A 12,517-nucleotide genomic window follows, 5' to 3' on the forward strand; every position below is an offset into this window, starting at 1 on the left:
GCCCCTTAGTTCCAGTGAAGGGAATGCTTAAGGCATCAGCATACTAAGACATTTTGGACAATTTAATGCTCCCAACTTTGTGGGAGGAGTTTGGGGAGCAGTCATGTTCCAACATGACTGCGCACCAGTGCACAAAGCAAGGTCCATAAAGACATGGATGGGGGAGTTTGGGGGGGAGGAACGTGACTGGCCGCACAGAGTCCTGACCTCAACCCCATAGAACACCTTTGGGATGAATTAGAGCGGAGACTGCAAGCCCCTCCCCCAACATCAGTACCTGACCTCACAAATGGTCCAACATTCCCATAGACACACTCCTACACCTTGTGGACGCCTTCCCAGAAGAGGCGGAGCTGTTATAGTGGCAAAGGGGGGAGCCAACCCAATACTGAACCCTACGGACTAAAGGACATTAGTCTTGCGATGGTTGTAAAGGGATTAAAAAAACGTACGATCTGCCTATCTTGGACAGGCAGATCGCACTCTTGATCATCGCAAGCCCGCCCCCCTGAGGGGCGGGCTTCCGATGACCGCAATGCTGAACGGGCAGTGTGCGCGTGCGCACACCGGCCCGTTCAGCATTTATCTTCCGAGCACCGTTCTAACCAGCCGAGAATCGTACGATTCCCGGCTGGTTTTCGAACATGCTGGTTCGACAGAAGACGTGCGACCGTACAGTAGAAACGGTCGCACGTCTCCGTTCACACTGCTCGATTCTCGTACGAAAAACCGATCGCATACGATTATCGTACGATAATCGTGCAGTGTATGGGCACCTTAAGACTGGGATACCATTAAAGTTCATGTGCGTGCAAAGACGTCCCAATACTTTTGCAATATAGTGTATTTCCCGCCTCGGCTGAGGAGTGTTCACACCCATTAATGGCTACTCACATTGTACAATGGGAATTGTAGTCCCAAGTGCACAGTGACAATTAGTGACGTCAGGGATTCTCTAATACCTCCTCCAGTGGTGTGGACATACAGTAGCTGCGGGTTCTAATGCACGGCAATGACATTTACAAAGCACGTTACTAAGAAACCAGGACGTATAGAATAAAATATTGACGATTGCGATGTGTATAGGGGCAGGAAGCTCCTCCCTTTGTTTTGAAAAGTGGCGAGTAGCGAGCAAGAACACCGAGTTATAGGTCCACCCTCATTGCACCTCTGTGGCATGCTGGAGAGTATCAATACGCAGAGCTTCCAGAGCGTAGAATACTCCTGACACAGACCAGCTCAGCTATGGCACACAATGGGAACGAATGGGAAGGGTTAATATCCCTGCCGGCTGTTTCTTTGCCCGTCTGCTGCCCAGAACATGGATATTGGCAATCTGTGACTGCTCTATGTTCCGCCTGACCCTTCCCTTAGACTAAATCTCAGGCCTTCTGGACAACTTCCCCACCGATGAGGTTACAAGTTCTGCTGAAGAGAAATCTCCAGGCCCGCCCTCCCCTATCAACAAGGACTGGAGACAAGACAGAGTATGAACGACACTCTGAGGCTTGATTTGGGCACACAGGGGTGACCAGTCTAAATGCGACAAGGTGTGGGGTGAACGGTTAGATACGGCCGGTCTATGTTCCTTGGACTCTATGGCTGGTGGACCTTATCACCCCTCAGCCCGAGCTTCCTCCTTCAGGAGTTATGGGTTTCCTCTAGTATACGCCGCTCAAAAGCAACTTCCCGCCTCACGCTGCCCCTTCCACAAACACTGACATGGTCCCCACCGCATTGGCCATACACTGCTCCAATATCAACCGACTCGGCCCAAATTGGCACCATTCTGTTCAACAGAAGTCCATTTTCTAAATGACTTTTGTCCAAGGTGGCTGGTTAAAAATTGTTGGCAGAACGGAGACCACAACCAACCAGCTGCAGTCACTGTCTGGGCATTCCGACAGCCGAGGGTGCCCACGGGGCCAAACAGTGTGTGACCTGCCCTAATCTGAAGTCCTCCGACATCTCATGGTGCCAACACTATAAAGAAGGTACTTTGTGCTGCTCCCATGTCATGTGTGCCTCCAGATGTGATGTACTCAGTTGTTGGGAAGCTATGGCACGTGGGGGCCCTATGCACAGCCCTCCAGAGACCCTGCAGACATCAGGCCGCCACCCCTGAGCAATGCAGAGTATGCAGCCTTATATTATTTTGCATTGCTGTTAAATGTATTGCTGGGATTTGTAATCCTCTATAGTGGGCGGTATTCTGCATTGCTATATAATATATTGCTGAGATTAGTTGATTTACAGGTTGGTTTCAGTGGCAGAACTACCAGGGTCTGAGCGGTCGCAGCTGCAAATGGACCCTGGTGCTCCACCACTGACTCCAAGAGAGTCCGTTTCCTTGCAGTGGGCTCCGTGACGTGTATCTTAGTAGCACGCTCCAATGGAACACGTCACTCATTACCACAGTAAGTTGGTTTAGTGATCCAGTTTGGGCAATGGGGCTCAGAAAGGTTCCCCATCACTGTCCTAACTCCCCATCTGAATACAGACGCTGCTCATCATTGCGCAGGAGGAAGTGAAGCGGTACGGTCAGGTCGACAAGTCGCCTTTTATTGTTTGACATCGTTGTAGTAACAAAACATAAGAGATAACAGACTACGGAGAGAGGACGCCGGCTTCATATTACGATACTGGAAACTTGGGGAGCTCGTTACCCAGAATAACCTGCCGCTCCACCCCGGACTCTGTGATGGCGGCAAGACGGATAACTCCACCGCTAGACCCATCCCGTTCCATAGCCAACGCCAAAGCTAACAGAGAAGAGAGAGAAACAGACATTAACTAATAGCCCCCTTCTGTCTGTATCACCCTGCAGGAGGAGGACAGACTCATAGTTCCCTTCTGTCTGTATCGCCCTGCAGGAGGAGGACAGACTCATAGTTCCCTTCTGTCTGTATCGCCCTGCAGGAGGAGGACAGACTCATAGTTCCCTTCTGTCTGTATCGCCCTGCAGGAGGAGGACAGACTCATAGTTCCCTTCTGTCTGTATCGCCCTGCAGGAGGAGGACAGACTCATAGTTCCCTTCTGTCTGTATCGCCCTGCAGGAGGAGGACAGACTCATAGTTCCCTTCTGTCTGTATCGCCCTGCAGGAGGAGGACAGACTCATAGTTCCCTTCTGTCTGTATCGCCCTGCAGGAGGAGGACAGACTCATAGTTCCCTTCTGTCTGTATCGCCCTGCAGGAGGAGGACAGACTCATAGTTCCCTTCTGTCTGTATCGCCCTGCAGGAGGAGGACAGACTCATAGTTCCCTTCTGTCTGTATCGCCCTGCAGGAGGAGGACAGACTCATAGTTCCCTTCTGTCTGTATCGCCCTGCAGGAGGAGGACAGACTCATAGTTCCCTTCTGTCTGTATCGCCCTGCAGGAGGAGGACAGACTCATAGTTCCCTTCTGTCTGTATCGCCCTGCAGGAGGAGGACAGACTCATAGTTCCCTTCTGTCTGTATCGCCCTGCAGGAGGAGGACAGACTCATAGTTCCCTTCTGTCTGTATCGCCCTGCAGGAGGAGGACAGACTCATAGTTCCCTTCTGTCTGTATCGCCCTGCAGGAGGAGGACAGACTCATAGTTCCCTTCTGTCTGTATCGCCCTGCAGGAGGAGGACAGACTCATAGTTCCCTTCTGTCTGTATCGCCCTGCAGGAGGAGGACAGACTCATAGTTCCCTTCTGTCTGTATCGCCCTGCAGGAGGAGGACAGACTCATAGTTCCCTTCTGTCTGTATCGCCCTGCAGGAGGAGGACAGACTCATAGTTCCCTTCTGTCTGTATCGCCCTGCAGGAGGAGGACAGACTCATAGTTCCCTTCTGTCTGTATCGCCCTGCAGGAGGAGGACAGACTCATAGTTCCCTTCTGTCTGTATCGCCCTGCAGGAGGAGGACAGACTCATAGTTCCCTTCTGTCTGTATCGCCCTGCAGGAGGAGGACAGACTCATAGTTCCCTTCTGTCTGTATCGCCCTGCAGGAGGAGGACAGACTCATAGTTCCCTTCTGTCTGTATCGCCCTGCAGGAGGAGGACAGACTCATAGTTCCCTTCTGTCTGTATCGCCCTGCAGGAGGAGGACAGACTCATAGTTCCCTTCTGTCTGTATCGCCCTGCAGGAGGAGGACAGACTCATAGTTCCCTTCTGTCTGTATCGCCCTGCAGGAGGAGGACAGACTCATAGTTCCCTTCTGTCTGTATCGCCCTGCAGGAGGAGGACAGACTCATAGTTCCCTTCTGTCTGTATCGCCCTGCAGGAGGAGGACAGACTCATAGTTCCCTTCTGTCTGTATCGCCCTGCAGGAGGAGGACAGACTCATAGTTCCCTTCTGTCTGTATCGCCCTGCAGGAGGAGGACAGACTCATAGTTCCCTTCTGTCTGTATCGCCCTGCAGGAGGAGGACAGACTCATAGCCCCCTTCTGTGTCACTCACAGACTTGTATCTCAGCGTCATGAACTCACCATTGGCTGTGAATTTCACGCACTCCTCCTTGGTCATTCCCGTCCTGTATGTGGAGTCCACAAATCCATAGATATATGAACTCCCGGATCCTCCTATAGAGAATGGCTGGTGGACCATCATGCCTCCCATGGGCACAGTGTAAACCTGTAGAATACATAACATATATGATCAGGGTGGTGGAACGCGATGGCTGTTGGGTGTTTCTGGTTGTTTGTCTTCTCACCTGTCCACCTTTTCTCGCATCCCATCCGGCTACGATGATCCCGGCCATCAATTCCTCGCGGTACCTGTAGCACATGTCCTTGAAGAGACTGGCCGCAGTGTGTACGAGGGGTGGAGCGCCGAGCTCAATGCTATGGGGGACAGGAAAGGGCCTTTATCAATATCGCCGGCATCCGTCTTCTTCAAAATTATGTTTTTAAATACGGTACATAAATCAATCACATATATCTTTGTACGCATCCCTCTGCCTGGACTTGGAATCACCTGAAGGTCTATAAAGGAGAGCGTGACTCCCTCTGTATAGGTCAGGGCAGGTATGGGAAATGCAGAGATCTCGCCGATGGAGTCTTTCATCTATGGCGGGACACAGGAATTTAGATACTGTCGGGTTATTCTGCCGCCCACAGGAGGATGACACACTGGCGTACAAAAAATCCTGTAGGCAAGCCCAGGTGAATCCCTCCTCTACCCAGCACACCTTTTTTTTTTTGCTCGTGTCCTAGAAGGATGGATGTCCTTTCTTTGGCTCTGTTGAGAAAACTAACTTTTGATGGCCTTGTGTCTTTAAAATTATTTTGGGGATTTGCTTTTTGCTCCATGGATTCTTCTTGATCACCTTCTCGCTTGCTCCAGGTTTCCCATTCATATTACATCATTCCCTTCTGGAAAGTTTACATGTTAGTCTTGAGCATCAGATTGATTCTCCATATCCTCCCTCTGGTCATGTTGGCAGGGTCCCCTAGGTGGTAGTGGGCCCGGCCCCATCAGCTGTTAAACTCGGATGTTGGTCCCACAGGTGGCTCTTGGGCTGCAGACTGGTCGCTAATATTTTCATGGGGTTGCTGTTTGAGTTCATTGGGGGACACAGTTCCCATCCCTTTGTCTCTATGATCATGTTTTTTACATTGCTTGCTACAAACGGAGGCATGCTGATATCAGGAGAGGTTATCCTGGGCTGCCCTACAATTTTACTCTTTGCCCGTGTCCAATTCTCCCGTGTCTGGCGGTATAACCGGACAGGGTCTAAATTCCTGTGTCCCTCAATGGACGTTACAACAAACATTACCTTGAAGGTAAATGTGTGCTATATTTTTACTTTAAAGGATACCTCTCAGTAGGAACACAGCTTCTAAACATGCATCAGTTCACTAATTTAAGCAAGGTATCCACTAGTGATGCACCGATACTGATATCGGTGCTGATACCGAGTATTTGGGCGAGTACTGGTACTCGCCCAAATGCTCCGATGCCTAGCCCGATACCCAAACTTCCGGTATCAGGAAGCCAGGCAGCGAGTCATAATATGGCGCCCAACTTCCTGATTGGCCGGGAAGCCGGCTCCACGCTCCCTCGTCACTTGGTGAAGAGGGAGGAGGGAGCATGGAGCCGGCTTCCCGGCCAATCAGGAAGCCGGGCAGGGTGTAAAGTCAGGAAGCAGGACGGCGAGTCATAACCCACCCCCCAGGCTTCCGGATTGGTCAGAAAGCCGTCTTCATGCTCCCTCTTCGCGAAGTGACGAGGGAGCCGGCTTCCCGGCCAATCAAGAAGCTGAGCGCCGTATTATGACTCGCCGCCTGGCTTTCCGATGGGTCAAGAAGCTGGCCAATCAGGAAGCCAAGCGGCGAGTCATTACCCACCCCCACGGCTTCCGGATTGGTCAGAAAGCCGGCTCCATGCTCCCTCGTCACCTGGTGATGAGGGAGCATGGAGACAGCTTCCCTGCTAATCGGGAAGCGAGACTTTACATGCCGCCTGGCTTCTGGTATTCGGTATCGGCGAGTACCGGAAAAAATATATCGGTACTCATACTTGATACCGTAAAACCGGTATCGGTGCATCCCTAATAAAGACCAAAACCATCACATCTACCTATATGGCCAACATTATGTAGACGATTGTGTGCAGGTGTTTTCAGCGGACGGTTAATCCCACAACATGCAAAGACACTTTAGACATTGCTAGTGTCCTAGGTGGACGGACATACTTCCTTGGCATGGAGGAACTCAAGTGTCCTTCTCACCCAAACCCTCAACCCTACTGAACACCTTTGGTATGAATTGGAAGGAGGACTGCAAGCCGGATCCAATATCAGAACCTGGCCTCACCAATGCTCTTTTCACTGGATGGGTCCAAATTCCCCCAGAAACACTCCAAGATCTTGATGAAAGCCCCCCTACAAGAGTGAAGGCCATTATAACCGGCAAGGGGGGGGCTACTCCATATTAATGCTCATCATTTTGAAATGTCTAAAATGCTTATAGCAGAGCGGTAGTCAGGTGTCCACAACCTGTTGGTCATAACTGAGCGGCTCTGGATGGACAATTGGCCGGAGGTTACAATGGGATGACTTGTACGGCATATTCATCTTTTATATGTTCGATTAAGTCCATTACCATGATATCCGGCAATAAGGTCATTACATATGTTAGTACAGTGAAGTCCGTGCTGGATTCTCACCTGTGGAAATTGAGCTGGTAGGTGACGGCATCTGCGATGGCTTGCGTGTCGGCAGCACTGCCCGAGCGACAACAGAAGATGTGATCGTGTACCGGGGTCAGCTTGTCTGTTACCCTGTTAGCGATGTATGAACTGCAAGAGAGAGAATGACAGGTGCTCTTTAAGTGGTCAGATACAAACATGAACCCTGCCGGGAGCTCATGTATATACCTATGGAGCGGGGCAGATAGAGGATGAAGACATGAGCGCTTCCCATGCTATACATTCACCTCAGCCCCTGCTTACAATCTAACTCAAACCTGCCAGCATGTCTATGGAGTGCAGAAGGAGACTGGAGAACCCGGAGGAAACCCGCACAAGCACAGGGAGAACCTGTGTCCTAGCCAGGATTCCAACCGGGGACCCCCCAGGGGCTGCTAACCACTAATCCACCAGTGGATGGCAGCGGGCAGATTCCGGGGACCCCCCCAGGGCTGCTAACCAGGACCAACCAGTGGATGGCAGCGGGCAGATTCAATAGCAGCTCCACAGCCCACTACCGGGTATAGAATCCACCCACTGCTGTCCGCTGTCAATGAGGAGGAAGGTGGACCTGATGGGGAACTATTGCCTTGTCTGACTCTGCCCAACCAAAAGCTCAGCTCCTTGGCAGCTGCACCTATCCGTGTCTGGGCAGGGAGCTCAGCAACGCCTATCGTGTCAGGGCAGGGAACTCAGCAACGCCTATCGTGTCAGGGCAGGGAACTCAGCAACGCCTATCGTGTCAGGGCAGGGAACTCAGCAACGCCTATCGTGTCAGGGCAGGGAACTCAGCAACGCCTATCGTGTCAGGGCAGGGAACTCAGCAACGCCTATCGTGTCAGGGCAGGGAACTCAGCAACGCCTATCGTGTCAGGGCAGGGAACTCAGCAACGCCTATCGTGTCAGGGCAGGGAACTCAGCAACGCCTATCGTGTCAGGGCAGGGAACTCAGCAACGCCTATCGTGTCAGGGCAGGGAACTCAGCAACGCCTATCGTGTCAGGGCAGGGAACTCAGCAACGCCTATCGTGTCAGGGCAGGGAACTCAGCAACGCCTATCGTGTCAGGGCAGGGAACTCAGCAACGCCTATCGTGTCAGGGCAGGGAACTCAGCAACGCCTATCGTGTCAGGGCAGGGAACTCAGCAACGCCTATCGTGTCAGGGCAGGGAACTCAGCAACGCCTATCGTGTCAGGGCAGGGAACTCAGCAACGCCTATCGTGTCAGGGCAGGGAACTCAGCAACGCCTATCGTGTCAGGGCAGGGAACTCAGCAACGCCTATCGTGTCAGGGCAGGGAACTCAGCAACGCCTATCGTGTCAGGGCAGGGAACTCAGCAACGCCTATCGTGTCAGGGCAGGGAACTCAGCAACGCCTATCGTGTCAGGGCAGGGAACTCAGCAACGCCTATCGTGTCAGGGCAGGGAACTCAGCAACGCCTATCGTGTCAGGGCAGGGAACTCAGCAACGCCTATCGTGTCAGGGCAGGGAACTCAGCAACGCCTATCGTGTCAGGGCAGGGAACTCAGCAACGCCTATCGTGTCAGGGCAGGGAACTCAGCAACGCCTATCGTGTCAGGGCAGGGAACTCAGCAACGCCTATCGTGTCAGGGCAGGGAACTCAGCAACGCCTATCGTGTCAGGGCAGGGAACTCAGCAACGCCTATCGTGTCAGGGCAGGGAACTCAGCAACGCCTATCGTGTCAGGGCAGGGAACTCAGCAACGCCTATCGTGTCAGGGCAGGGAACTCAGCAACGCCTATCGTGTCAGGGCAGGGAACTCAGCAACGCCTATCGTGTCAGGGCAGGGAACTCAGCAACGCCTATCGTGTCAGGGCAGGGAACTCAGCAACGCCTATCGTGTCAGGGCAGGGAACTCAGCAACGCCTATCGTGTCAGGGCAGGGAACTCAGCAACGCCTATCGTGTCAGGGCAGGGAACTCAGCAACGCCTATCGTGTCAGGGCAGGGAACTCAGCAACGCCTATCGTGTCAGGGCAGGGAACTCAGCAACGCCTATCGTGTCAGGGCAGGGAACTCAGCAACGCCTATCGTGTCAGGGCAGGGAACTCAGCAACGCCTATCGTGTCAGGGCAGGGAACTCAGCAACGCCTATCGTGTCAGGGCAGGGAACTCAGCAACGCCTATCGTGTCAGGGCAGGGAACTCAGCAACGCCTATCGTGTCAGGGCAGGGAACTCAGCAACGCCTATCGTGTCAGGGCAGGGAACTCAGCAACGCCTATCGTGTCAGGGCAGGGAACTCAGCAACGCCTATCGTGTCAGGGCAGGGAACTCAGCAACGCCTATCGTGTCAGGGCAGGGAACTCAGCAACGCCTATCGTGTCAGGGCAGGGAACTCAGCAACGCCTATCGTGTCAGGGCAGGGAACTCAGCAACGCCTATCGTGTCAGGGCAGGGAACTCAGCAACGCCTATCGTGTCAGGGCAGGGAACTCAGCAACGCCTATCGTGTCAGGGCAGGGAACTCAGCAACGCCTATCGTGTCAGGGCAGGGAACTCAGCAACGCCTATCGTGTCAGGGCAGGGAACTCAGCAACGCCTATCGTGTCAGGGCAGGGAACTCAGCAACGCCTATCGTGTCAGGGCAGGGAACTCAGCAACGCCTATCGTGTCAGGGCAGGGAACTCAGCAACGCCTATCGTGTCAGGGCAGGGAACTCAGCAACGCCTATCGTGTCAGGGCAGGGAACTCAGCAACGCCTATCGTGTCAGGGCAGGGAACTCAGCAACGCCTATCGTGTCAGGGCAGGGAACTCAGCAACGCCTATCGTGTCAGGGCAGGGAACTCAGCAACGCCTATCGTGTCAGGGCAGGGAACTCAGCAACGCCTATCGTGTCAGGGCAGGGAACTCAGCAACGCCTATCGTGTCAGGGCAGGGAACTCAGCAACGCCTATCGTGTCAGGGCAGGGAACTCAGCAACGCCTATCGTGTCAGGGCAGGGAACTCAGCAACGCCTATCGTGTCAGGGCAGGGAACTCAGCAACGCCTATCGTGTCAGGGCAGGGAACTCAGCAACGCCTATCGTGTCAGGGCAGGGAACTCAGCAACGCCTATCGTGTCAGGGCAGGGAACTCAGCAACGCCTATCGTGTCAGGGCAGGGAACTCAGCAACGCCTATCCGTGTCAGGGCAGGGAGCTCAGCAACGCCGAACCTGTGATTTCATCAGGTTCAGCATTACGAAGGACGAACCGCCCAGTATGAACATTCCCGCCTCACCGCGGGCCCCCGCCATGCCTCCAAGCGACAAGTTCATGTAACCGTTCCCAACAGGTACAAGAATCTGCCACAGGCACCGACATTTGTCGAGGAGCAACACAATTCTAGAAGGTCTCAGACACTCTTTATACACTCCAGGAACAATATTATAACAGCGAGGATCTCTGGAGGAGCCCATGGGCGGTCTGTGTGCTCTGGTCCTCCCGGCCAAGTGTGGCCGTCTGCGATGTGGGGAGCCGAAAGGGACAGGGAACGCTATAGAGCAGAGATGGGAGAAGTCTGGCCCCTCCAGCTGTGGTGGAACTACAAATCCCATGAGGCATTGCAATATTCTCACCAGCCACAGACATGACTCCCGGAGAGAGATGCATCATGGGATTTGTAGTTTCACCCACAGCTGGAGGAACAGAGTTTGGCCAGCCCTTCTATAGAGGAAAACGGGAGCAGTGTGTGCCATGTGCCAGTATTCAGCGGCAGCATTTGCCCCGTCATTAGTCCCCATCCATACAAGAGCTCACACAGACCCGGGAATCGCATATTGAAATACACTCTCCCCAGTCTGTACTTGCCTAAGTAGAGAACCGCACGTGACAAGGACCGGCCTGGTGATGGGTTGTTTGAGGAGTGAGCAAATGGTTTGTGGGGCCCCAAAGATGCTCTGGATGGACGGGGACTGCAGTAGCATGCGAGCTCACTTTAAGTACTAACAGAAGGTGATCTATGAAGGGGGAGGGGCTCATACAGTGTCAGCGGAACTTGCATTGTACTGACAGGTCATCTTAAAACAAGCAAAGCCCCCCCCCTCCAATGACAGGGCTGCCTTAAACTAGTGGCATGTCCTGGCAGTGTATAGCCCGCCATGAAGTGGACAAGTTCCTTGTTTAGTGAATTCACAGGTTTGCGGCACTCCAGCTGTGGTGAAACTACTAGGGGGTGCACCGATTCCGATACTAGTATCAGTGCCGACACCGAGTATTTGGACAAGTACTCGTACTCACCCAAATGCTCCGATAACGGAACTTCCAAATAAGAGGAAGATTTCCTCTGACTGGCAGTGCCGTAGGGGGAGCATGGAGACGGCTTCCCGGGCAAACAGGAAGCCGAGCCATGACCCGCCTCGCGGCTTCCCGATTGGCCGGGAAGCTGGCTCCATGCCGATTGGCTGGGAAGCCAGCCCAACAGCCGATTGCCCGGGAAGCCGGTTTCCTGGCCAACCAGCATTGAGCCAACCAAACATGGAGCCAGCTTCCCAGGAAATTAGGAAGCCAGGCGGCGTGTCATTACCCACTGCCCGGCTTCCTGATTGCCCGGGAAGCCGGCTCCATGCCAGCGGAAGCACCGGTAATGACGAGAACCAACAGCAAAATATCGGTACTCGTACTGAAAAAATGGTGCATCTCTAGAAACTACAAAACCCATGATGCCTCTGGGAACCATACTGGTGGCTGTGAGAATCTTGCAATGCGTCGTGGGACTTGTAGTTTCACAACAGCGGGCTGGCCGGAGATTGCCCACTCCTGGGATAAGCTATACTGCCGTGTATGCCAAATTCTCTGCAACAGGCTGCTTGTTGTTTGAGTTCAAGCTCTATGCAGATGGTAAAAGAGGCAGAAAACTGGTTCCAGGGACAGAAAACAAAAAGTCGATGTGGCCCAAACACAGGAAGACTTGCTGCCAGAGCACTCCCTGTACGCTCCACATGTCAGCTCATATATATGAGGAAGATCTACCCATTGGCCACGCTGGCAATGCCACACCTACCCGGTTGTTGTCCGTGAATCGGCACCGATGACCACTCCGCCATCGAACTCCACTGCCATGATGGTGGTCTGCGGAGAGAAACATAATAAAAGGCTCCTTAGAAGAAACAAATAAAGTTGTGTGTTGGAAGATCTCTGGTGGTATAAAGTTTGGTGGCAGAACGCACCCCAACAATGCAGGGGAAACCTTTATGGACTCTGGGGAACAATGGGAAATGGGGCTACATCGCCTTATGTTGGGGGGTCGGTGGGAAGAACGTCCCTTACGTTGGGGGGTCAGTGGGAAGAACGTCCCTTACTTTGGTGGTCAGTGGGAAGAACGTCCCTTAATTTGGGGGTCAGTGGGAAGAACGTCCCTTA

General features: G+C 53.3%; 1 protein-coding gene across 1 annotated transcript; it reads right to left on the reverse strand.

Annotated features, from left to right (window-relative positions):
* Positions 1–2,541: 2,541 nt before the first annotated feature.
* PSMB6 (proteasome subunit beta 6) lies at positions 2,542–12,235 on the reverse strand. The gene is made up of 5 exons (XM_018573826.1): positions 12,159–12,235; positions 7,140–7,271; positions 4,684–4,813; positions 4,460–4,604; positions 2,542–2,762 (listed from the first exon to the last, which is right to left on the reverse strand). Exons 1-5 carry the CDS (start codon positions 12,215–12,217, stop codon positions 2,635–2,637), a joined length of 594 nt encoding a protein of 197 aa, XP_018429328.1. The 5' UTR covers positions 12,218–12,235; the 3' UTR covers positions 2,542–2,634.
* Between the last annotated feature and the right edge of the window lie 282 nt (positions 12,236–12,517).

Source organism: Nanorana parkeri, unplaced genomic scaffold, assembly GCF_000935625.1.
Source record: "Nanorana parkeri isolate BGI_ZX_2015 unplaced genomic scaffold, ASM93562v1 scaffold2557, whole genome shotgun sequence".
NCBI lineage: Eukaryota > Metazoa > Chordata > Amphibia > Anura > Dicroglossidae > Nanorana > Nanorana parkeri.

Excerpts from the sequence above, each read along its gene's own strand:
- PSMB6 (XM_018573826.1), bottom strand. The coding sequence starts at position 12,217 with ATGGCAGTGGAGTTCGATGGCGGAGTGGTCATCGGTGCCGATTCACGG. Across the intron at positions 4,605-4,683 it reads ATGCGAGAAAAGGTGGACAG|GTTTACACTGTGCCCATGGG; the intron begins GTGAGAAGACAA and ends TGTATTCTACAG. Across the intron at positions 2,763-4,459 it reads CGTGAAATTCACAGCCAATG|CTTTGGCGTTGGCTATGGAA; the intron begins GTGAGTTCATGA and ends CTTCTCTGTTAG.